The 25,655-nt window shown below is 50.8% G+C and overlaps 2 protein-coding genes and 1 long non-coding RNA gene across 6 annotated transcripts; 2 read left to right on the top strand and 1 right to left on the bottom strand.

The window, feature by feature from the left end:
- Positions 1–50: 50 nt before the first annotated feature.
- Positions 51–15,743, top strand: MYBPHL (myosin binding protein H like). 3 transcript variants are annotated; one of them, XM_042953267.1, is made up of 9 exons: positions 51–2,057; positions 2,540–2,728; positions 11,520–11,608; positions 12,168–12,363; positions 12,578–12,717; positions 12,861–13,020; positions 13,123–13,259; positions 14,362–14,548; positions 15,703–15,743. In XM_042953267.1, the coding sequence occupies exons 1-9, from the start codon at positions 2,015–2,017 to the stop codon at positions 15,711–15,713; spliced, it is 1,152 nt and encodes a 383-aa protein (XP_042809201.1). In that variant the 5' UTR covers positions 51–2,014; the 3' UTR covers positions 15,714–15,743. The 3 variants fall into 3 exon arrangements, with proteins under 3 accessions (XP_042809201.1, XP_042809202.1, XP_042809200.1); XM_042953268.1 differs by having other exon boundaries at positions 51–2,067; XM_042953266.1 differs by having other exon boundaries at positions 51–2,728.
- On the bottom strand, positions 14,437–21,077 carry LOC122228283. Its single transcript, XR_006206505.1, has 3 exons — positions 20,997–21,077; positions 19,402–19,573; positions 14,437–14,734 (listed from the first exon to the last, which is right to left on the bottom strand). It is a non-coding gene; the product is annotated as an uncharacterized LOC122228283 (long non-coding RNA).
- Positions 21,078–21,120: 43 nt separating this feature from the next.
- PSRC1 (proline and serine rich coiled-coil 1) lies at positions 21,121–24,867 on the top strand. Of its 2 annotated transcripts, XM_042953269.1 has the most exons (8): positions 21,121–21,227; positions 21,700–21,757; positions 21,848–21,905; positions 22,362–22,803; positions 23,157–23,271; positions 23,362–23,610; positions 23,917–24,010; positions 24,434–24,867. In XM_042953269.1, exons 1-8 carry the CDS (start codon positions 21,195–21,197, stop codon positions 24,435–24,437), a joined length of 1,053 nt encoding a protein of 350 aa, XP_042809203.1. In that variant the 5' UTR covers positions 21,121–21,194; the 3' UTR covers positions 24,438–24,867. The 2 variants fall into 2 exon arrangements, with proteins under 2 accessions (XP_042809203.1, XP_042809204.1); XM_042953270.1 differs by lacking the exon at positions 24,434–24,867 and having other exon boundaries at positions 23,917–24,014.
- The last annotated feature ends 788 nt before the right edge of the window (positions 24,868–25,655 follow it).

Genomic DNA, 25,655 nt, shown 5'->3' with positions numbered 1-25,655 from the left:
TATGGTAGATTTTCCAGTTTTCTAGCCTCAAAAATCAAACTCCAGCCACCAGAGAATAAGCCAGTAAAAGAGGCAGGACTGTGCATTTGTCTCATGAGAGGTATTAGGTAAGTTGCGGGGGATTCCTTAGTTTTTTCTTGTTCTTTACACTCCTAAAAGTCTACCTCCCATGGGTATTTGTGGGGCCAGCTTTCTCGGTCTCACACCCCACACACCCTTTCAGTACACTGCTGCACTCTTCCTTCTGGACACAGCGGCATAGAATGACTCTCCTGAGTTAGATGCTCCTTCAGGCAGGTTTGACAGACAACAACCCTGCCCCTCTCAGGTTTCTCTTGCTGTTCTTACTCCTAGCCTGCCTGATCCATTTCATTTAAGGACATTCAAAGAGCTACCGCTTTCCTCTCTCCCCAAACTTGTCTTTTAGGAGAGGTTCCTCCCCAACTCCCTTGAACCTTTAGCTGAGCCTTGAAAATTGCTTCTCAGTCTGCCATCTTGGGTGATATTTCCAATGAATACCTACTCTGACATCATGATCTGAAGCTGAAGAGGCAAAAGATTTTGCTTCTAAGGAGCCCCGCCACCTGGCATAAGAGTTCCTCCCCTAGGAGATTATGTATGTAATTTTATTTTCAACAAGTCTATCTAACCTAGTGTCCTAAGACTTTACCAGTATCACTAAGGTTGCTTTTTCTGATGCAGATTCCTAGACCCCACCTAGACTCATTAAATTAGACTTCATAATGGACAGACCCTAAGAGTCTCCATTTTTACCTTGATTCTTTACACCTCTATTGCAACAAAGGGCTTAGACTGAAAGCCTAGACCAGTTTCACCAAAGGATGGGTTAAGTAGGGTGGAAAAAGGGGGTTTTGGAGTCTCCTGATGTCGGAACTCTGTACTTATAAAGTTGTTGGCTGGCTCAGGCAAAAGAAATCGGGCAGCCACCTTCACACGAATCCTGATGTGGCACCAAGTGCAGCCTCAGAGGTCCAGCCACACAGCTCCCTCTCGGCCATCCCAGCTCCTGATAAATAGGTTCCTGGGCCAGAAGTGTGTCTACTAGCTTTCCTGGCCTCAGCCCCTACACAAGTTGCAAAGGGCAGTTTCCATTGTAGCACAGGCTCCTGGGATCCTATCGACTCTGTCTCTAAATTGAGGGCTAGAGGGAAGAAATGAGTAAGGAGCTCATCCATTCAACCACACTCTTTTTTTTTTCCCCATAAAAGAGGTGGTGGAAAGGAGGAAGGGGTATATGGGAACTCTGTACTTTCTACTCAACTTTGCTGTGAACCCTTTGAAGCTGCTCTAAAAATAAAGTCTTTCTACACACACACACATACACACACACACACACACACACACACACACACACACACACACACACAAAGGGGATGCTGGTTTCCGGAGCAAAGAAAGTGAGGGTATGATAGGAAACCATTTGGACGCAGTACAGAACGTGTAGAATGATGGCTTGGTAAGCCTAGAAATCCTATAGGACCTTTAGTATAGAATAGAATAGAATAGAATAGAATAGAATAGAATAGAATAGAATAGAATAACACTTATTATAGAATAACACTTAGTATAGAATAACACTTCCTATGCTCTGGCCATTTCCTTCGACTATTAGCATTTTAGCCTCAACACAGTCATGGCATCATCATCTCTGGTTTCAGAGCCCTGAGGTTCAGACTCGGTGATTTGCCCAGGGTCACCTAGCTAATGAGTGAGTAGCCCTGCCCGAAGTCACACACACATACTCTGACCTCATGCCCCTGGCTCCCCTCCACCACTGCTGCCTCTCGCTTTACTGGTACTTTATCTCAGAGGCAAGGGAGCTCTCAGAGGGCCACGTGCTGGCCCAACCTAAAAATAGCTCCCATTTATCAAGCACTTCGCTCTACTCTGCTAAGCACTTTGCACAGATTACCTCTTCTAATCCTCACAACCACCCTATGGGCATTACCGTCTCCATTTTACAGATGAGGAAACAGACCTGAGAGAGACTGTGATGTGTGGCAAGTCGCACAAGCTAGTTGGTGATGGAGCCAAAAGTGAGTCCAGGTAGTCCAGCTCCAGAGGGCAGACTCTACCTTCCCCACCACTAGGGGGGTGGCGGAGGGGATGGGGACAGACCCTGAAAAGGGCGAGTTGACAAGACTTTCCAGCTCCCTGAACACGGCACAGAGAGAGGGGCCGTTAAAGGTGAAAGGTGTGCGTGTGAACCGCTGAGCCTGCTAAGCCAGGAGCCCCATTGTATGATCTGTGTGCGGGGCCAGGGGAGCTGTTTGAAGCTCAAAGCCTACCACCCCCACCCCCACCCCACCCCCGGGCTGTGTGAGCCGGGCCACCTCAGTCCTCTTGCGGCTATTCTGGGCTGCTGTCTGATCTTCCTCTCTTCCCCAGCCCCTACTTCAGCCCTTCTGCTGGGAGTAGCCGGGTGGGGAAAGGCCAGGCCAGTTACATAAGCCCATGGCTGGGACCCCGGAGGCCAGGCTGGAGAGCAGGTGCTTAGCCCCTCCCTCACCACCAACAGTGAAAATCTCTCTCTGGAGCCCAGCCTCCGGGCAGCCCAGCATGGAGGCAGCCACAGCTCCCGAGGTGGCCTCCTCAGGATCCACACTGAAGGTGAAAGAAACGAGCCCAGCGGATGCAGAAGGACCCCCAGCTTCACCTCGACAGGAGGCCGGCAGCCCCATTCCCCAGCTCCTGTCCCCTATAGAAGGTGACCCGTGGGGTTGGGAAGGGTGGGGCGGCTGGGTGGTAGGAGTTGGGGAGGATATCCCTCACCCCCTGACTGTACCTCCTCAGGTTTGTGCAGAGGGAAGCTTCATGGGATTGGTGCCTAGGGTGGGGGAGCATTCATTGGAGCCCCCACCCCTTTGCTTGGTGGATTCTTACTTGCTGCTCATGTGTCTTTGCTAGGTTTGTGCTTTTTAGCTGAGAAGCCAGGGGATGGTGTATGTGACGCTTTCCAGTGACTAAAACTGATCTGTTTATATTTTTACCTTTAATAACATGTCTGTCCCAGGGACTGAGGACCTGATATATACTAACGCCAGCCAGGAAGGGATTGAGGGGTGAGATGGTGGCCGTCTGGCTTAGAAGAGGGCAGTGAAAAGCTTACAGCAACTGAGAAGCTGGTGGTGAACGGTCCATGACACTCTGCCTCTCCCTTGGCAGTGCCACAGGTCCAGAACCTACCCCAACACCCCAGCTGGCTCCCATGGAAAATCCCAGCCTCTCAGGGTCTGAGCTCCATGGAAGCAGAGCCCATCCAGGAGAAGCATTTGGCCTCCCTTCCACAGTGGTCTCTCTGAGCCCCTAAGCGAAGAGGCACTTTTGAGCCAGGAGGTGGTGGGCGCCCCTTCCAGTCCCAGGTTCCCTGCCAGCAGCCCAGCCACCCACTCCCCAGCTGCCCCTGGCTGAGGCCTCTGTCATGTTCACCTGGGCTGTCGCCCACGGTGCCTGGCTTGGCCGACCAGAGGTGGAAGGCAGGAGCCAGGCGTTTCCCGTCTCATATGCAGTAACCGGCAGAAGGAACCACGGGGGCTGCCTCAAACATTTAAGACAGTTACCTGCACAAAGTCTCTACTTTTGGCCCCTCGACATCTTAAGTGCAGGGGATGCAGAGACCACAAACAAGAAACGCATGAAACCCGAGGGTAGGGAGCGGTAGGAGAAGACGCTGTGACCTAGACTCAATTCCCAGGCTGCCTCCAGCAGCTTTGTGCCCTTGGACAAGCTAACCAACTACTCAGTTTCAATTTCCTCTCTGTAAAATGGTAATTACTAGTGTCTACCTAGTAGGGGGTTAGGAGGACTGTTGAGGTGACCCTAAGTACCTGGGAAGAGGCCAAATGACAATGTGAGTAGATAATAAAATATTTCCAAGTTAGGGGTGAAGACAGAGTTCTACCTGCAAACAGGGTTGAGTAGGGAAAGCTGGCTGCCACTCGTCATCCTCACGGGAGGCGCTGGGTTTCCAGGAGCTGTTTCAATGTCACAGGGAGAGAGCCGGCTGAGTTCCTTCCATTGAAAAAGAAGAGGTAGGGGAGCAGAGTTATTGTGAGCACACTAGGCTGGGATGGTCTTGAGACAGAAAACCCTTTCTTCCGTAAGGATCCAGAGAATAAGCGACACAGGCAGAGAGAGAGTGAGAGCCGGGACTGCTGACTCCCAACTCGGCTGGTCTCCCTCCATAAGACCCTGGGGGAGGTCATCATCCGTCTCCGCCACGCTCCTCCCTCTGGCTGTGAGTGGGCACTCTGGGCCGTCGCTCCTGACAGCCCCCGGCCAGCCCAAAGTGCAGCCTCACCACCCCCCGTGCCAGCAGCTCCACTCATTAGCATCCCAGAGGTCAGTGAAGGTAAGCAGTGCTTGTGATAGTTTGCAAAATATGTTTGCATCTGTTATCTGCTTAGAGAGGACAGGGTCCTAGCTCTGTCCTGTGACCCTAGGAAAGTCATTGCACCTCTCTGGGCTTCCATTTTTTCATCTGTAAATTGAAGGATGACCTTTTGATGGCTGTGGACCCCTAGGAAAATCTGATGAAATCTGTAGAATCTTATTCCAGGAAAAATGCTTAGAAAATGTTCAGGGGGCCCACAGAACCCCTGAAGCCCATTCAAAGGTCTTTCAGGGTGCCATGGACCCACCCTAGATGGTCCCTATGTTCCCGTGAGCTCTAAGGTCTTTTTTTCCTCTTAACCCCTCCTGTACCTCACGGGGAGCACTGCCGGACCCGGAGGAGCACTGCAGCGAGCGTGCGTGTGCACAGGAAACGGAGCAGGCACCAGGGGCAGACATGCATTTGCAACGTCAAAATAAATTGTAACTGGCCAACATGAGCTTTTTGTCAGGAAAGCCTGCTATGTGGCTACAAGATGAGCAGACGTAGGCGGCCGGCACCGGGAAGCAAGTTTCCATCTCCCCTCAGCACTGTACGGAGGCACTGGGTCCTGCAGGCAGCGCTGGGTGGGAGGCTGGGGGGCAGACTGTACCCGTCCCATGGAGAAGAGGAGACCCTGAGACCCAGAGGAAGGGCCCAGCTGCTGCTTTCAGAATAACTGCATCTCTTTTCAATCCAAACTCTTCTGTGTCTTCCAGCCTGGGGAAGCTGGAGCCCATGCCTGGGAGCAACCTTCCTTTCCTTCTTCCTTCTTCCTGCTTTCCTCCATCCTTCCTATCTTCTTTCTTCCTCCTACAAATATTTCTTTTATGCCTATCATGTGCCACACACTGCTAAAGAAATAAAAATAGGCAAAAATAACTCCCCTTGTGGAGATTACATTCTAGTGTAAGGAGATAGATAATAAATAAATAAAATATGTAAGATGTCAGATGTGATAAACGCTGTGCCGAAAAATGAAGCAGAGAGGGAGGGCACAAAGTGCTGGGGGTGGGAAACATGTCGGCAGTTTTAAACAGGATATTCAGTGAAGGTCCCATTAATTAGGTGCTATTTGAGCAGCAACTGAAAGGAGATGAGAGAACAATGTATGCAGATACTTGGAGGGAATGTCTTCCATGCAGAGAGAACAGTCTGTGCAAAGGCTCTGAGGCAGGAGTGTGTGCCTTATGGGTTGGGGCCACTGGGCCTGTGGCAGCGTGAGGAAGAGAACGGTAGATTTGCCGGCAGAGAGGTAGCAGGACCCTTGTGAAGACTGGTTCAACTCTGAGACTGGTGGGCAGCCTGGGCAGGGTTTTAAGTGAGAAACTGACATGGTCAGCTATAGGCTTTAAGGATTCTTCTAGCTGCTGAGCTAAGAATAGGCTGTAGGCAGGCCTGAGACACTAGCAAGATCATCAACTAAGGATGAGGACGAGGGAGAAGGTATGGAGGTTTTAGAAGAGGGAGGTACCCAATAGTCACCTGGGAGAATAGGAGGCAGAGTGGACTAGAACTGCCAGGGGCCATTTGGAGTTAGTAGTCACTGCTCATGGCCATCAGCTTACCGTCAGCCTCGCTTGTGTTTTTCCCCAGCGTGCGGATGTGGGCACTGAGTGGGTGGAAAGCATGTCACTGGGGTTGGCCATTGCTAGGAGAGTGCAGTGGAGAAAAAGAGGAGTAAGGAATTTGAGTGGGGACACAAGGGAGGGAGTGTAATGACTGGAATCTAAGGTGGGTGGGAGAGAGAGTGGTAACAGAGAGGGTGACAGGGAGTGAAGGGGTAGGAAGACAGGGGATCAGAGGTCTCAGTGGTGCTGACGGATGGCTGGTAGCTGGAGCAGCAGAAGGGGAGCACTCTAGGGGCAGAGGCTGTGCTCGGATGGCTGGTAGCTGGAGCAGCAGAAGGGGAGCACTCTAGGGGCAGAGGCTGTGCTCGTCGGGGTTTGCCGGTTGATGTAACAAAGAGGCCTCAGAACTGAAGACTCAAAAACAATAGATGTTTATTTCTATGAAAAAGCTTCTGTTTCTATTTATTTCTATTAAAAACCGTTCTCCATGCAATGATTCCAGGACCCAGGCCTCTTCCCTCTTGTGGCTCTGCTGTGCCTCAGGGCCCTGTACTCAGCCACGCGGCTGCAGCTAACAGAAGAGGATGTAGAGAACGCATTCTTGAAGGCCTTGGCTCAGAAGTGATTCTCATCATTTCCACTTGCACTTCATTGGCAAGAGCTAGTCTGATGGTCCTATAGCGAGGGGGCCAGGGCAGCCCCTTCCCAGAAGGTGCTACACTGTGGAAGAGACAGTATGCATTTGGGCAGGCAGTTAGCCACCCTCTGTCGTAGAGGTGAGGAGAGAGTGAGGCGCCTGAAATTCAGATTACAGGGGCTGCAGTTACTCAGCTAGAGAATGGCGAAAGGAACCAGGGGCTAGAGCCAGAGAGGACGACAGTGCTGGAAGAGGGGTGGGCATAGACGTGAGGGGCCCTGCAGGGACTGGAAGCGGGGGCGGGGGGGGTTGAGATCACGAAGATCTGGAACTGCACTGGAGAGAGTGGCCATCACACAGCAAGCGTGATGGGGAGGACCACCCCAAAGGAAGGGTGGCAGATCTTCTCAGACAGCAGTTGCCTGTTTCTATGTGCTTCTGTTTTTTCCTGACCTTAGTTTCACCGTCTTCAAGAAGGTGACACTCCTGTCCCACAAGGTACTTCAGAAGTCACCCTTCCTGTGACTTCCTCCAGGCAAGTTTCTAATAAGGCCAAGTCCACAGCCTGTTTCAAAGCCTTCGCTCACCTTGTGCATTTGCCCTGTATGGGTAGCCATTCACTCACACAGGCCCGAGCACACACACACACATGCGCATACTCTCACCCCCTTACACACATTCATGCACACACACACTCTATCTCTCACACTTGCACACACACACACACACACACACACACAGCTCCCTCCCTTCTTTCGATGTGTCTGTCTTGTTCCTTCACTCTCCAGGCCATAAGTAATAACATCAGTGTGAACTACATGACACTTCAGGAATTGCTGGAGGACAGGCTTTAACTGTGTCAAGGGAAATTTTGAGAGAATATGAACATCTGTTTCCCCATGAGCACAGAATAAGGAAATGGGCATAAACTTCAGCAGAATGAAATTAGGGTAGAATTAAGAGGAAATTTCTAATCAAGAGGAGTCAAGATCTTTGGACTTTAAGTAGTCTCCTTCTCTGTTCATTTTATTTTATTTTTTAATTAAATTTTTTTTTTAACGTTTATTTATTTTTGAGACAGAGAGAGACAGAGCATGAACGGGGGAGGGTCAGAGAGAGGGAGACACAGAATCTGAAACAGGCTCCAGGCTCTGAGCTGTCAGCACAGAGCCTGATGCGGGGCTTGAACTCACGGACCGCAAGATCATGACCTGAGCCAAAGTCGGCAGCTTAACTGACTGAGCCACCCAGGCGCCCCTCTCTGTTCATTTTAAAGAAAGAATTAGACCACATTCTGTCTGAGGGAAAGACGACCCCACAGGTCAGAAGCCAATGTCTCTCAAAGGACTTTTTGTTTTCAAAATGCCTTTTCCCCTACACTCCATGAAGGGAGAAAACCAAATTGTGGCTGTCTCAAACTTGGTCTTAGAAAACCTAGGTTGTGGGGCATCTGGGTGACTCAGTAGGCTGAGTGTCCAACTTCGGCTCATGTCATGATCTCACTGCTTGTGAGTTCGAGCCCCATATCGGGTTCTGTGCTGACTGCTCAGAGCCTGGAGCCTGCTTCAGATTCTGTGTGTCCCTCTCTCTCTCTCTGCCCCTCCCCTGCTTGCTCGCTGTCTCTCAAAAATAAACATTTAAAAAATTTAAAAAGAAAGAAAGAAAACCTAGGTTGTGCTTTAGGGCTCTAGTCTTTGGCTCACATCCCTCCTGGCATCTGAGGAGGAGAAAGACCTTGGGCTTCAGGGAAAAGCCATGTTTCCCCAAGGTCGGTACAATTAACACCTCTCTTGACTGCAGATGTGTGAAAAGAGATGCCCCAAATGAGACCTCCAATTAACATTCTTAGCAAAGGGCGAGGGCCCAGGTTGAGCTGGGAGGGAGTGTGCCGCTGCCTGGGCACCTGCAGCTGCCACACTGTCTCCTGCCACCTCCTGCACTGTCAGCTGCTTTTGCCCAAGCCTGTCCTCCTTCCTCCCCACCCCCCCGCCCCACTGTGGTCTGGGAGCCTGCTGAGAGCAGAATCCTCACCTACTAAGCCTCAGATTCAGAGCATTCTACTAACTTAATTTTGTCCCCTATCAATTCACGTCTTGTCAGGGAATCCCACTTACAAACAAAGAACTGGCACAGGCGCCCCCCAGGGAGGAAGAGACTGCCATGCTAGCTGTGGGCCCTTCTCTTCTGTCTCTGCCTCCGCTGGGATCCCTCTGGACCCTGGGCCATTCTGCTCATCTTCCTCCAAATACCACCATCTTTAAAAAAAGATTTTTTTTAATGTGTATTTATTTTTGAGAGAGAGAAAGGCAGACTGCAAGCAGGGGAGGGGCAGAGTAAGAGGGAGACACAGAATCTGAAGCAGGCTCCAGGCTCCGAGCTGTCAGCACAGAGCCCGATGCGAGGCTCGGACCCACAAGCCGTGAGATCATGACCTGAGCCGAAGTCAGACACTTAACCGACTGAGCCACCCAGGAGCCCCATGAATACCACCATCTTAATTTATGTTCCACATAAAATTATTTCTGTAATTGTTCTCCTTAGTTCAGGTGAACCAATGCTAACATCTTCCAAAGTATCATTCTAAGAAACAAGAGAAACACTAAGTGGGCACAAATAGATCAGTGGGCATGCACCCCTCTATAGAAGCCCATTCCCCACCTGAGCTCTAAGCAGAGCAGAACTCAGACAACATATCTTCCAGGTGTGAGGCTGGTCTCCTCGCCTCAACCTTTTCAATTCTTGAGGGTATCCCTCTGCCTTCCCCTCTTTGCTGCCTCCTCCTAAGAGCAAGATCACTGTCAGAGCCCTGACAAGGTGCGCAGGCCCAGGTGGACAGTGGAGGGCAGGTAAGGGGGCAGGTATGCTGTGCTCAGAGAACAGGCCCTTTGGACATACATTTCTAGACGGAGAGGCAGCACAACTTCACAAGTGTGTTTCTCTCTCCGAGCCCTTTCCTCCCTGTCTTCTTGATCCTGGCGCTCATCAAGCTCCCTCTGCATATGCAGGGGACAGCAGAGCCGGCTTCTCTCCAGCCCTCTCTCCAGCAAGTGTGAAGGGCTATTTCCTCATCCAACAGTGGGGAACCAAGCCCAACAAGATGAGGTTTTGACCCTCCTTTTCAACTGCCACCCTCTTTTTTTCACAAAACCCTTAAGTCATATCCGCTCGTTCTCAACTCCTTGGTCGCTTGCCGAGAGGGCCACAGGAGAGGAACACATCACACAAATGCTTCTTCTGTGTTTCGTGCCCCGCCCCCTTCCAAACCGCCAAAGTCGAACAGAGGGCAACCAGAGAAGTGTCGCCCAGCCGCCTGGGGCTCCATCGCTGTCGCCGCATTCTTACTGGGGCGCCAGGCCCTGAGCAACACAGGCAGGCCAGCCGCTCAGAGCACCTGAGGAGGCCCCGTGTCACTTCGTTCCTGCTTTTGCCAGGGGCAGGGGTGGGTGAGGTGCAGTCTAAGAAGCACAGCCCAGGAGGAAACATAAGCCACACAGTGAAAAAGGAAACTAGATAAATAAAAATGGACAGTGTGCGCTATCTGTGTTTATATTTATTTCCAAAGGCAAAAAGTGATCTCGGGGTGGTGACAGGGCAGACCATGGGAAGGAGGTTCCTGCTCTCTAAACAGTGGGCTACAAATTGACGTGTAGGAAGAACACAGTAGAACCCCTACGTACTGTATTTTAAATTTCACCATTCAAAAGTTTGCATTGCATAATGTACATAAACAGTTCAATTTGTAAGTGAACACACAGACCGTGGAGTGGAGTGCTCAGGAATGTATCGTGGGGAAATGTTACGTTATCAGAAAGTTTACAGCCCACTATCACGCAGTGGTGCTGTTTGCCTCGGTAGTGACCTGGATGAGGCTTTTTACGACTCCACAAAAGAATTGTGCAGAGAGGCCGGGGAGGTAGTGAGGAATGAGGCGCTGTCACATTCCACTTTTGACAACAGCAACAGGCGACTGTCTGCCTGAGGAAGAAGGAGACAGGAGCCCCGAGAAAGCTAGAAAATGGTGCAGTCTCAGCCAGGCCCCCAAGGGAACCAGGTGGGATGTTTGCACTTTCTCAGCCGAGGCAGCCCAAGACATCCGGAGAGGAAAGCGGTCACACCTGGTCGTCTTCCAAACCTCACACTCAGCACTTTTCCTGAGCGTCTCCTGCCTCCATCCTGGAAGCCAAGGGACATAAACTAATCCCTCGACTCACTGGAACAGGCCTGGAACATCAAGGAGCAGGGAGGGGTGGCCTAGTTTTCCCAGATTCCCAGAGTCTGTTGGTACAAAGCGATCCTCCACCAACTGGAAGAGCACCCCCAGGCGTCCACGCAGCATAGCCACACAGAGGAAGGGACCCAGACACCAGCTCCCTCTTCAGTGACGTCAGTGCTGTCCCGGTGGGTCCAGGGTGTTGACTCTGCCTGCAGAGTGGAAAACTTTCTCCTCCAGTGTGGCCTCAAACTGGGAAGCAGGGCTGACGCTTGGAGGTCCAGACTAACATTGAAAGTGGCTTTGATAAATGGAGTGCTGTTGAGGACAAATGCAGAAATGGGGTAGAAAGGCAAACCCCACAGGCTGGACCAGTCTGTGCACAAACAGAAAAAGGAAATCTTGGTTAATGAAGAGTCAGTAGCTGAGCATTACAAATTAAAAGAAGTAAGCGTCAGGCTCACATTCCAGTGCTTTCTGCCAAGACCTGAATGCTCTCCAGAGGATATTTTAGCCAATCACTCATCCCAAAATTCCAGCGAGACGAAGGGAGCAATCTTCCCATCCCCTAGGAGAGGACTGATTTGCCGAGCACCTGGGGCGTCTGCCCATGGAGCACAGCCGGGTGCAGTGTCCACCTCCTCTGAGCTCTGTGCCTACACTACAGGAGGCTCACCACCCACTGTTCTCTCTCCTTCTATCATTCAGAGCACCCCAAGATCTGGCTACCTCGAGCCCTGAGGCAGACCTATATCCGGAAGGTCGGAGACACCGTGAACCTACTAATCCCATTCCAGGTAAGCATGCTGGCCCCGAGCTGACTCCGTGCTGGGTCCGGGCCGGGACCAGGCCAGGGTGTTGATCTGGAAACAGATACTGAGAGTCCTGCTAGCAGTAGGGAAGTTGTCCTGGCCTGGAGTGGACGGGGCCAAGTCACGAGAAGTCTGGGACAGAACGACTCTTCCCTCTGCACTCCTGAGGGGGGGATGGGGTGGGGCGTGGCCCCACGTGACCCGCTGAGGCTAACCTCTGCCCCTTGGTCAGCAGAGGTCTGGGAGCTCTCAGTTTGGAGGATTCTCGGGAGTTTAGACAGCTATTGTTAGCCCCAGCTGCCTCGGGTGATCTAAACTCTCAGAAGGCAGGAGACTCAAAGCCAAACCCCTTCCTTCCTCCACATCCTTTCAGCTGTTGCTGAAAGATGCAGGTCCCCTGGGACAGTGTGCGAATTCTAACTCAAGGCATTCACAGTTGCAAGTCCAGTCACCATGTGGACCTGGGGTGGATCTGGTCCCCACTGTAGCAGGGGGGGTCACGAGGTCTCTTGGGGCTGCTCAGCGCCTTACTCCCATTTCTCAGGGCAAACCCAAACCTCAAGCCACCTGGACACATGATGGCTGTGCCTTGGATGCCAGCCGTGTGAGTGTGCGCAATGGGGAGCGGGACTCCATCCTCTTCATCCGAGAAGCCCAACGTGCTGACTCAGGTCGCTACCAGCTCAGCGTGCAGCTGGGCGAGCTGGAGGCCACTGCCACCATTGACATCCTGGTGATCGGTACAGTAGGGGGAGTGGGAGCGAGTTGGTCCTCAGGCTAGAGGAGCCATCACAGACAGCTGGGGAGGCCAGGGTGACTCCCCGCACCGAGCGTGGGGCACAGTGGTGGGTGAGGGGGGGCATAGCAGAGCAGAGAAGGGGAAGGGCACCCCTGAAGTGATTCCCATGCATATGTGAGCCGTACCCCACCCACTGCCATGCTTGGCCCTTTCAGAGAGGCCAGGCCCTCCTCAGAGTATCAAGTTGGTGGATGTTTGGGGCTCCAATGCTACTCTGGAGTGGACACCTCCCCAAGACACAGGCAACACGGCACTCCTCGGATACACCGTGCAGAAGGCTGACACAAAATCTGGGGTGAGGCGCAGCTAGGGAGGGAGTGGGGAGGGAGCAATCACACGTTCTGGAATGGGGCTCTGCTACCTCCATGCGGTGAGCCAAGGTGGAGTGAGTTCACAAAACAGGCATCTCATTCACGGCATCTTCTTGGGCCCCCAAAGCTGTGGTTCACGGTGCTGGAACGTTATCACCGCACCAGCTTCACAGTCTCCAACCTCATCGTGGGCAACTCCTATGCATTTCGAGTCTTTGCTGAGAACCAGTGCGGGCTCAGTGAGACAGCCCCCATCACTGCTGACCTTGCCCACATCCAGAAAGCAGGTGGGGCGCAGAGACTCGGAGCTGGGAAGGGTGGAGGGTGGAGAGTTGAAGAAGGGTGGGGGATCTCAGGCACTACAGCAGGGCCCTTCTTGGTCTCCTCAGCTACCCTTTGCAAGACTGGGGGGTTTGCACAGCGAGATTTCTCTGAAGCCCCAAAGTTCACCCAGCCTCTGGCAGACTGCACCACGGTCATGGGCTATGACACCCAGCTCTTCTGCTGCGTCCGCGCCTCTCCCAAGGTAAGCAGGAGTTCTGCATGGTGGCCGTGCTGTGCTGCTCCCTGCTCCTGCCCTCACCTCCGCTACGTGGGAGAGCATTCTAAAACATGTGTTCCCATCACCATCGCCCGCCTCTTCCACCGCAGGTTACGTAGGTTAGGAACAGCTAGGGCACTTAGAGTCCAAGACAGGCTGACGTGGATGATGTTTCCAGTTTTCCTTTTAGTGTCTGCTCCTCTTCTGCGAAGATCACTTGCCGATCTGCTGGCAGTTGGGCATGAGCTTCAAGTTGTCTCTCTGGCAGAGGTGATGGAGTCCCGCTGGTTTCTCCTTAGTCACCCACCACGCCTCACCTGCTCAGGGCCATATGCCTACCAGCTGTCTAGAGTTGAGGCCATAACCCTGAGCAAGTCTACTTCCGATCTAGTCACTACTTCTGTACACTACACCGCATAAAACATCACTAACAACCTTACCAAGGGGGCGCCTGGGTGGCTTAGTCAGTAAGCATCTGACTTCAGCTCAGGTCATGATCTCGCAGTTCGTGAATTCGAGCCCCACATCAGGCTCTGTGCTGACAGCTCGGAGCCTGGAGCCTGCTTCGGATTCTGTGTCTCCCTCTCTCTCTGTCCATCCCCTGAGCAGAGACACTCTGTCTCTCTCTCTCTCTCTCTCAAGAATAAATAAACATTAAAATAAAATTTTAAAAAACCTAACAACCTTACCAAGTACCTTTTGCATAGGAGTCCTGGGCCAGAGTACTACATCTCAGAAAGAGGGTATCAATAAGCCCACTCTAGAAACTACTTTGTAACCAGAAGGGACAACACTGACTCCCTAGCCAACAGTGGGAACAGAATATGAATGATTCAACAACGAACATACAAAAAGAGGGGATTCTGAGGCCCGGTGCTTAGGAAGGGGAAAGAACAGAAGGTCCTACCTTTTTTCTACTCAGGAATACTTGATGAACAAGGCAAGGTTTCAGGTGCTCATTTCAACCAACAGAAGGAGCCTGGGAGGATTTTGAGGATCAAACCAGTAAGGGAACCCCTCCCCCAATGTAAGGAATAGGGAACTTTCTCACCACTCCCATGCTGGCCCCCTCACCTTTATCTTGCAGCCAAAGATCATCTGGCTGAAGAACAAGATGGATATCCAAGGCAACCCCAAGTACCGAGCCCTCACTCACCTGGGAATCTGCTCTCTCGAAATCCGCAAGCCCGGTCCCTTTGATGGGGGCATCTACACCTGCAAGGCAGTTAACCCCCTGGGGGAGGCATCTGTGGACTGTCGGGTGGATGTGAGAGGTAAGGGCAGAACTCATACCCTCTCTCCACAGCTGGAAAATTCAGGGGCAGAGCCACAAGCCTGCATGGAGAAGGGTTTGGTTGGCTTCCCCTTCACGTGCTCTCGGCACTGGGCACCGTCATCATCAGGATGTATTTGAAGGGCCGTTTTTATTATCCAATATCTTATTTCTCTCCAGCATAATTCTGTAATATAGAAAGAATGGCTATTTCCATTCTGCAAAGGAGAAACCTGAAGCACAAGGTGGTGATCAGCTCCCCCCAAGATTCCCAGTATTGGTTAAGTGAGGAGTCGGCACTGTGGTGGGAAGAGCCCAAGCCTTCCCTTACTCAGACCGTTTTTCTTTTATACAGTCTTCGGCCCAGTCCAGGAAGCAGAGAGAGAGAGAATCCCAAGCAGGCTCCAGGCTCAGCGCAAAGCCCCTTGTGGGACTTGATCTCAGGATCATGAGATCATGACCTGAACCCAAATCAAGAATCAGACACTTAACCAGCTGAGCTGCCCAGGCACCCCCCCCCCCCATACCTCTTTTAAAGTATTCATTCATTTATCTCTGCCTGTCACCTTGTTCAGATCTCCATCACTGCATTTAACATATTGTTACATAAGTGCCCATTTACTGATTTGTTTCTCATTTAACCCATGAGCACTGTGAGGGCAGGTACAGCCTGATTCACACTTGTCCCCCGGTGATGAGCCCAGTTTCTGACACAGTGGGCACTCTCTAAGTGTGCACAGCATGAATCAGGAATGAATGGGCCATTACATGCCCTATTCTTCCCCATGTGTGGACTCCTAATTACATAATGGACTCTCAAAAAACATGAGAAGTATATCCCTTCCCAATGCTCCACAAGAAGGTTTCCCAGAAATTTAGGGGCACCTGGGTGGCTCAGTCGGCTAAGCGTCCGACTTCAGCTCAGGTCACGATCTCACAATTCGTGGGTTCGAGCCCCGTGTCGGGCTCTGTGCTGACAGCTCAGAGCCTGGAGCCTGTTTCAGATTCTGTGTCTCCCTCTCTCTGACCCACCCCGTTCATGCTCTATCTCTCTCTGTCTCAAAAATAAATAAACGTTAAAAATTTTTTTTTTAAAAAAAGGTTTCCCAGAAATTTCTGAGATGCTAACTCTGAGAAATGTCTGAATTCTTGCAGCTCCTCACTGAGGCTTCCAAAGAAGATTAGGGCAACTCTGACAAAGGTAAGGAGAGGGACTGGGCTTCTGAATAGAGCATTTTGTATTTACAGTTAGTGTTGAATCTGTTAGTGTTAGTTAGGAATACATATCTGTATACAGAATACAGATCTGAATACATATCTGTATTCCTAACTAAGCCTTTCGACCATGCAGTCATTGATAACTACTTTCCTTTTAACCACTTTTTTTTGTAAGCTAATACTATCATCTCCATGGAAGGACTTTACCATAGTTGGTACTACTTTTGTCATGTCCTCTTTCTGTACTCAAAGTGATGATAGGTATTAAATCTAATGGTCCTCTGGAAAGGAGTGATAGCATCTATCCAAGTGTAAGGGGGCTCAGTGAAGGGAGGTGGGCAGGTGCTATAAGAAAAGGCATCAAGGGAACAGCCAGTAGAGTAGAGGAGTAGAGGTGGGTCACCACCACCAAGCGGCAGCAGCGTGGAAAAAGAGACAGGAAGCTGCTCCTGCTAACTGTTTCTACCGCCGTGTCATAAGCATGGTAAGAAACAGATTCATTTGCTTGTTTTTTACTTTGAAGTTTGTGGACTCCTTCCCTTCTGAGAGAAGAAAACCACCATTATCATCATAGGTCAGTAATAATTGAACATGCGGGTATGTGGTCCCAAGCAGCACATTACTGGCAAAGGACAACTCAGATCATCGTTTAAAATTTGATAGCTTCTTCAGATTCTAAATCACTCACAGTAGAAATGCTGTGCACGAACTAATGAGTGGGGTGAAAGAGCAGCTCATGGGAGAATTAGGGAGAACCAGTTCCCAATGTCTCCTGGGACTTGCAGTTCCTGGCTGATGAAAACAGAATGAACACCATCCCAGATGCCATTTATTTGAGCCCATCATTGATATAGATCAAATGGAAACCCTCAGGGACGCATTAAAAGTCCACATTTCTCAAGAGAGCTCTCTCTGCCAGTTGGCTTGCAAAGATAGCTCTCTGGCCATGCCTTAGTTCCCTCTCTGTGTTAATGTTATATTGTGTCGGGACTTGCCCTGTTACCTCTCTCTCAGCCAGCACACAGCAACAAAGCAGGGTAAGGAGAGAATTCATAGCACGGGACCCAGGGACCGTGAGGAGAATTGCCTCAGCGTCTTGGGTGTGCACTGGTTGTTTGCTGTTAGAGCCACAACATACCTTCTCTTTTCTGTGCCTCCAGGAAGCCTGACTGTGGGGAGATTGTGTCCTTAAGCAGCTCCAGCACAACATCTGCTTTGGACTAATCTAAATAAACGTGTGGATCCTCAGTGCAGAAGTGTCCATCTGTTTGAGCCTTTCTATATGGGAAACCCATTTAGAAAGTTGGAATCCGTTTTTTAAAATTGTTTGTCTGTTTATTGAGAGAGAGTGTGTATGTGCAGATAGGGGGGGGGGCAGAGAGAGAGAAAGAGAATCTCAAGCAGGCTCCGCACTGTCAGCAGAGAACCCGGCATGGGGCTCACTATCACCAATCGTGAGATCGTGACCTGAGCTGAAATCAAGAGTTAGACACTTAACTGACTGAGCCACCCAGGTGCCCCCTCCTCTTTCTTCTTATATCCACATTCTCTTCCACAGAGGTTTCTAACACTGTCCTTTTGTTTAGAGTCTATGACAGAGCTAAGTTCAACTCTATCCTGTGCCTGGTGCTGAACATGACTTGGTCTCTTCCTCTCTGATCTTTCCAGTATAAGTTGGAAAAGAGGATGCACATCCATCACAGAGATGCAGACAGCAGAACACACATATACGTACATAGCTAATTAAAGATGAAGCACTAAGACTTGAGGGCTGGGAGACACTGAAGAAATTGGAGCAGAGTCTCACTAAGCCTTGGGGAAAGAATAAAGGTGAGGTGCTCTTGCTTACATGTTTGCTTTCATTCTCATAACAAGTAAGATATTAAAGCCATTCTGTAATGGAATCTGCAAAAGACAGCAACAGATCCCCCCATCTTGGCTAGCAAGGGCATCGTGCTCTTCCCAAAGAGTTGGGGTCTGTTCCCCTCCCCTCGCATCTGGGCTGACCATGTGACCTGCTTTAACCAAAAGAATGTAGTGGAGGTGATGCTGTGCCAGTCTGGGCCTAGACCTTAAGAGGTCTAGTAGTTGAATCTCAGGACAGATTTCCAAATTATGAGAGGCCGCATGCAGGACAACCCAGCATCCCAGCTGACAGCCAGCACCATAGCCCTAGATACATGTGGCTGCCTGAGACCTTTCAGCGCTAGTCAAGTCCAATCCACTGGGACTGGAGTAGAGAGGTCATGGAGTAGAGACAGGTCCTCCTGGCACGACTGTCTGTAAAATCAAACTGTAAAATCATGAGATCTGGTGTTTTGAGCCCTAAATACTAGGGTGGTTTGTTACACAGTAGCACGTAACTGAAATAGTCTTCTCGACATCAGACACTGAATGTCAGGCTTTATCACTTTTAATCTCTATTTTCCAAATGGGGAAGTTGAAGTTCATAAGCTGCTCCAAGTCACGAAGCTGGTAAGTTAGCAGAGCTAGGATTGGAACCAGGTCTGCCTGACTTCAAGCTTTCTCTCTTTCCTCTCATCTCTTTCACCCAAGCGACGCTCAACTGTAGCAGGTCTGGGGGGTGGGATCATGGATCATGGGTTGTAAGGAAGAAAAGACCGCTAGGAGGCAGTAAATCTTAGGCAAGGCTTTGAAGAGGAGGAGGGTGTGTTTCGGCTGAGAAAACTGAGACAGGCTTTTCTGTTCACACCAAAGGTCTATTTTCAGCTGAGGCAAATGTCTATTCCAGCCTTTCTCAACTGGAGCACTATGAGAATGCCCCAATGCCCCCCAAGGCATCCATTATATGTCATGATTAACTTTTTCCACGCATCCAGAATGTCACTAGTTATGTAGCATCTTGGGAAAACTGAGAAACTAGCCACACAAGTTATTTGTACGGTCAAACGCCCTTGCGGGACCCCTTGCTGCAACTGCCAGGTTGGGGAGAGAGGGGGACCAGAGTCCAGAGCCAGCTAGTCGGGGACACAATGGCCAGGAGGCCTCCCTTCAGCTGAAGCAGGGCCGGGGTCAGGAAGGAGTGGAATACACCCAGCTACAATGCCCTAAGGATCAGTTAGACCTCTGGCCTCAGCCCACCGCCCCATGCCTCTGCTATCAAAGTACTCAAGGTTCCTATACGCTGAACCTTCACGGTGAAGGAATAAAATCTTCACGCTGAACAAGACTTCCAGTCATAGTTAATCTTCCCACATTCAAGAAGAACTGTACTGGAATCCTTAATTTTGTCATTTATGCCCTCAACACTAGGGAGTTCCTTCTGAAATAAGGTCTACCACGTGCCAGGGAGGGGGTGTAATCTCTTCATTAATTCTTCTATTCACTATTTATCCAAAATCTTGAACATCTGTTCATAGATGTCATTTTAGGGGTTGGGCTGAGGGGGACAAATAATTCCCAGGTTAGTGGCCTTAGGCTGAGTAAAGAATTCTTGTGCCTGAAATCTATATTTTCTGGTTTTGTTGTTATTCTGATGGAGGAGAAAGTAGTTCAATTGCTTTTTTTCTGGTACTGCAACAGCTTTCAAAATCATAACTGGGTGACAGGAAATTGGAGATGAGTTTCCATAGGAGGAACTAACTTCCAATTTGCTACAACTGCGTCCCCACTCACCTGAGGTTGGGAAGAAGCAAGGGCGGGGTTTCCCCAGTCAGGCTGCTCCTCGGCCCAGCAGGAATGCAGTTAATGAGCAGCTTCTTTCCCTTCATTCTTCACTTTGCCACCACTTGCCTGGAGAGAGGGAAACTGCTGGCTCTGGTCTTCCCACCTCCACAGAACCTGAATCCTACAAACAACCAAAATTCCACCCTCACCAACAAGCCTACAGAAAACCAGGCAATCCTCTTCTCCCAGTTCTTCTTCACACAAGCCTGCAAGTTCTGGGCCACCCCCCCCCCCCCCCGCCCTTTGCCTTAGCACCCCCACTAAACCCCAAGGCTCCTTTGCTTGCTGGGGCATTTCTTACAGTAACATCTCGTGCCTGCAAACCTCATCACCCCCCGCTTCACAGCTAAAAACTAGAAAGTAAACCAAAAAAAAAAAAAAAAGCCTCTAAATAGCCAAAAGAATGGTCATAAACTCTGGAGACTAAAGTTCTCCAGCCATTGTTTTAAATTTTTAGAACATTTCTAAGAAGCCCTGTTAACCGGTGGCCCCAGTCTATTCACAGGCAACACTTGGAAACAACAAAAAGATCTCTAATAAGTAGGCTTACGCACTTCACAAACACAGCTTTTAGTTTAGAGGTAGCAAGTTACAAACACCCCTCAAAAGCCCCTAAGGCACAAGGTATAAACTTGACTCTGGTAGTTCTAGCCATGAAACCATGACTGACGGTCAGGGTTCTTGCTCTGCAGATAAGCGAGAGGTCAAATACACTCAAGCCTGCCTGCCTTGTGACAGAGGAGTCACGGCTGAATTGGACCCAAATCTCCGTGTCCAAAAAACCTGTTTACCTCGGGTTCTGAATGTTCTCTTAAAATAATGATGGAAGATGTACTTCTTAGAGCACCTCAATATACCAAAGTAGTGAATGGATAAAGAAGATATGGTGTATATATACACAATGGAATATTACTCCGCGATCAAAAAGAATGAAATCTTGCCATTTAGCAACAACGTGGATGGAACAAGAATGTATTGTGCTAAGCAAAATTATTCAGTCAGAGAAAGGCAAATGTATGCTTTCACTCAAATGTGGAATTTAAAAAACAAAACAGATGAACATATGGTAAAGGAAGGAAAAATAAGATAAAAACAGAGGGAGGCAAACCAAGAGACTCTTAAATACGGAGAACAAACTGGGTTGCTGGAGGGGTGTTGGGTTGAGGGGAGGATGGGGTAAATGGCTGATGGGCATTGAGGAGGGCACTTGTTAGGATGAGCCCTGGGTGTTATATGTACGTGATGAATCGATAAATTCTCCTGAAACCATTATTACACTATATGCTAACTTGTATATATTTAAAAAAAGATAACGGAGGCTGTACTTCTTAGAGAACCTCAATATACCTAAAATATAAATGTCTAGGTGCTTCCATAACTTGGAAAAATCACAAATGAGGAAACATGGCAAACGCGATGCTCGCAAACGGAGTAAGCCCCTGAAAACAAATTTCCTCAAGAGAAGCGTTGGGTTTAGGGTGACTGGCGCTCGGAGGTCCAGCGGGGAGCCTGGCTTCGCCCAGCTGGCAGGGTGAGAAACGTACAGTCATTGGTCAGGTCCCTCGCACGCCGCCACGAGGCCCCGCCTCCTCCAAGGAAAGTCTCCCGGACACACGCGCGCGCAGGCGGCCTCCCCGCCCTAACCCACCGGATGAAGTCTGTTTTAGAACCGCTCTCCACACAGCCCCCACCTGCAGACTTCCGGCCGGCTGGTCGATACCGCCCCGCCCCTGAGGGCAGGGATGTTGGGAACCACCAATCACGGAGAGCATGTGGTGAGAGTGGGTGGGGCCTGAGAGATTCGAAAGGAGCCCCACCCCCTCAGGGCTGATTCCCGGGACTAAGTGGTGGGAGGCAAGTGCTTTCTGCGAGAGGTGAGGCGGGGCGGAAAGTAAAAACAGAGGGTGGGCTGGAGGTGTGGTGTGGGTGTGGTGCCGTGTGAGTGGAAAGGTGGTTTGGGGAAAGAGAGAACCGGAGGATGGTGGCGGAGAAGAAGATGGGGCGCGCAGACCGCCCCCGGTGAGAAGAGCCCAGGGTGTAGGGGGGCGGCAGGGCAACCTGAGGAGGGGGATGGTGCTTTCTCGGCACCTTCCCCGGAGTTCACAGGGCTAGTTACAGGGGCAGGTGCTACCCCTGGGACCCTTGCTTTATCTCCAGCATGATCCTCATCCCCTGGCTTGCACCCTGCGTTTAGCTGGGGGCCTTGGGCAGGATGGAGACCTGAAGAAAGGTGTATTATGTCTCCAGCTCAGGTCAAATCTGACTCGTGCACCTGCTGGCTGGAACATGGAAGATTTAGAGGAAGGTAAGAAAGTAAGGAGGGCGGAGTAAGGCGCTGCGACTGAGAACGGCTTTAGGGACCCGAGGCTGGCATTCCTTCCTTCCTCCCCTACAGATGTAAAGTTCATAGCAGATGAGACCTTGGACTTTGGAGGGCTGTCACCATCTGACAGGTACCAGCCTCTTTAACCTACTTGCTTTCCTCCAACAGTGCCTGTCTGCCTCTGTCCCCTTAGTGCTGAAGTATTGTCCTCTGGGGTCTGGGTTGGTAATTGGGGTTGGGTGCCCTGGGGCTGCTGGGTGACTTGTTGACATGGGCCCCTGTGACACTTTTGGGGGAGGGGAAAAGGGATAAGCTGGAATGAGATTTCAGGATGTTAAGAAGAAGGGTAAGTGGATTTGCTCCGTCCGCATCCTGGCATAATTTCCAGTGTCAGTAAGTGCTAAAGGCCTATGAGGCCTCATAGAACGGGGCATCTCATCACCTAGAGACCACCCTCACAGCCAGCATGGGCTTCCGGGTTTGGGGTTGTGTCCCTGGCTCTGTTGTGGAGGAGTTGCCCAGTCTCCTTTGCAGTCTCCTGCTCTCTTCTGTGTGGGCATGGAGCCTGGTTTGTTTTCTGTCTCAGTCGTGAGGAGGAAGACATAGCAGTGTCGGTGACTCCAGAGAAACCCCTCCGAAGAGGACTCTCCAATCGAAGTAATCCAAATGCAGTGGCCCCAGGCCCCCAGGGGCTGAGGCTCAGCTTGGGTCCCCTTAGTCCAGAGAAGCTGGAGGAGATTCTCCACGAGGCCAACCGGCTGGCAGTTCAGCTGGAGCAGTGTGCCCTGCAGGAGCAGGAGAGCACGGGTGAGGGCCTGGGGCCTCGCAGGGTGAAGCCCAGCCCCCGGCGGGAGACCTTTGTGCTGAAGGACAGTCCTGTCCGAGACCTGCTGCCCACTGTGAGTTCTTTGACTCGGAGCACCCCCTCCCCAAGCGGCCTGACACCCCGACTCCGGAGCAGCGATAAGAAGGGGTCAGTCAGGGTTCTCCGGGCAGCATCTGCAAAGAGGCCCTCCAGTGTGAAAAGGGTGAGTTTGGAGGACCTGGGTTGGACGTGTGCCCTCAGACCCAGTGCGTGACTCGGTACAGCCATAGAGTGGTTTCCTCGTTGGTAAAGTGGGGATAGTAAAATTCTACCTCAGGACTGTTGGAATTGAGCAAAATACCATAAGCAAAGCACTTAGCACAGTGTCTGTGCATAACTCTACACGGTCTATAATAAGCTCACGATAAATGGTATTGGTGAGGATGACGATGTCGGCAGCGAACGTCTGCCCTTGCTTCCTGGGATCTAGGCAGCTCTCCACCTCTATTCCTCAAACAGCCAGCAGAACAGATTCTTTTTCCATTCTAGTCCTATTTTTTCTCTCTTGTATTTCAGGAGTCACCCACTTGCAATCTGTTGCCTACATCCAAAAGCCCAGCATCTTCTCCTCTTGCCCGATCTACTCCTCCGGTCCGGGGCAAAGCTGGGCCCAGTGGGAGAGCGACAGCAAGTGAGGAGACTTGGGCAGCAAAACTGTGGGTGAATGGGAGGAGGGAGGGTATGGAGCTGACCCCAAAATTCCTCTACTCCTCTCCACCAGGCCCGCCTACCCCTGTCAGACCAGTCTTGGCCCCACAGCCTCCTACCGGCAACTCTCAGCGCCTCTCTCGGCCGCAGGGAGCAGCTGCTAAGCCTTCCAGTCGACTGCCTGTTCCCTCTGCCATCCCCAGGCCTGCCAGCCGAATGCCACTCACCAGCCGGAGTGTACCACCCAGCAAAGGTACCCTGCCTCCAGCTTCTCTGCCACCTCGGAAAGGACTTCCACGACCAAGTGCTGTAGGGCACAGAGGTGAGGAAGAGTGGACGTAATGGCTGGAAATCAGGAGGAAGAATGCCTACCCTTGCCCAGCTTGAATGCACCCTCCCAGAGCTGGGAACAGTGACCCCTTTCTCCATCTTCATTACAGCCCAATTTGAAGATGGGGAGACTGAGCTAAGGAGAGATGTGGGCCCGGGCAAAGAGTGTGAACTGTGGTTTTCAAATACTTTATGTTTTGTAACCTTGGGTGGGAGGAAAGGCACTAATCCCAGACTCACTCGGGGAGGGTCATTTGAACTTTCTGCTCACTTATTTCTTTTGTTAACCCCCATTAAGTTCCTGTTTCCCAGCGGCCAAATCTTCCCATCACTGCTGCCACTCGCAGCAACCCGCAGCCCCCCAGGAAAGTGGCGGTCCCAGGACCCACCAGGTAAGACTGGTCGAGATGCTCTCTCTCCCCTGTCACTGAGGCTTCCAAACTGTTAGGCACACCAGCCCTGAATCCTGTGTGGCAAGATGGGAATGAAGAGGGGAGACTAGAGGGTCAGGGAGTCCCATTTCTTCCTTCCCTGAGGAACCTCCACTCAGCTCGGTGACAAATAGGCTTGAAGAAGAGGGGAAGTTTGTTTAATTATTTAGAGAGAGAGAGAGCAGGGAAGAGGGGCAGAGGGAGAGAGAGAAAGAATCTTAAGTAGGCTCCATGCTTAGCACACAGCCTGACTCAGGGCTCGATCCCACAACCCTGGGATCATGACCTGAGCTGAAATCAAGAGTCAGATGCTCAAGCAACTGAGCCACCCAGACAGCCCAGAAGAGGGACAGTTTAAAGCAGTTCTTCCTTCTGACTCTTTAGGTAAAGAGATCAGTCAGCAAGCAAAAATTCAGGAGCAAACCACTACAGTCACTGCCTGGACTCACCTCTCCTCGACCTCCCAAGCCCTCTCATGGAAGGCAGGCCCTGACTCCAGAAGATTCTGGCCCAGGAGCAGGAGGAAAAGATGCCACCAGGGCTGGTGCCCCAGGAGTGAAGAGATGGGAGATGGGGTGGATTAGGGTTGAGCTGGAGGGGAATCAAACTCTGTGGGTTGAAAGAGGATTAGGAAAAAGAGGTCACCTCCCAACAGTGAAATTAACAAGCAGAAAATGAGAAATGAGGAGAGTGGTTTGTCCTCTTCCACCCCCACTCTTGTGTTCAGTCCCAGAGAGTTTGATCTTCTTCCCAGGCTTTGGCTCACTGGACATTTACATGTGAATGGCCTCTGTAGCTAACCTCCCTGCTCTCTGAGGAACAGTCCTGAATCACATCCTCTACTGGATGCAGGCCTGTTTGGAGAGGCAGAGGCAGGCACCTGGTCTCTAGAACTTATTTCCTGTGAATTCTGTGACTCTTAAGAGGCCAGTTTATGATAAGCTTACATCGATCTGCGTTTTTCTAAAATAAAATGAATGTATTTTTATAATCTCTGTATGTGTGAAAGTAAATGCTCCAATTTCAAACAAATACGTAGTAAACTCCTGTGTTATTCCAATGAGGGAGCCGGGAGGAGCCTCCCAGGCTGGGGCCTCAATAGGCCGAAGGCTTTTGTGATTGCAGCTCATCCAGCTGTGACTATCCACCCTCCCTTTGTTGGCATTAGATGGGAACAAGCTGCCTTTTCACAGGATTTATGTTACTGGAAGGTCCAGATCAAGTAAAATATAGCTGATTCACACTATGTGAGGTTATCAAGGGTCTTGGTCAATTATTCATATCCTAAGCTTGCTAAGCTTGGGTGTCCTTTCCTGGCAAGAGAATGAAGCCTTTTTTTTTTTTTTTTTTAAGTTTATTTATTTATTTTGAAAGAGAGCGAGAGAGAGTGGGAGCAAGGGAGGGTCAGAGAAAGAGAGGGAGAGAGAGACTCCCAGGCAGGCTCCACTCTGTCAGGGAAGAGCCCAATGCGGAGCTTGAATCCACAGACTGTGAGATCATGACCTGAGCCGAAATCGAGTTTGGACACTTAACCTACTAAGCCACTCGGGCACCCGGAGAATGGAACCTTCTGAGAATGCCTCATCATCTAGCCTGCGGTACTGAG

The sequence above is a fragment of the Panthera leo genome, chromosome C1 (genome assembly GCF_018350215.1).
Source record: "Panthera leo isolate Ple1 chromosome C1, P.leo_Ple1_pat1.1, whole genome shotgun sequence".
Taxonomy (NCBI): Eukaryota; Metazoa; Chordata; class Mammalia; order Carnivora; family Felidae; genus Panthera; species Panthera leo.
This window is presented reverse-complemented; position numbering and strand designations above follow the sequence as displayed.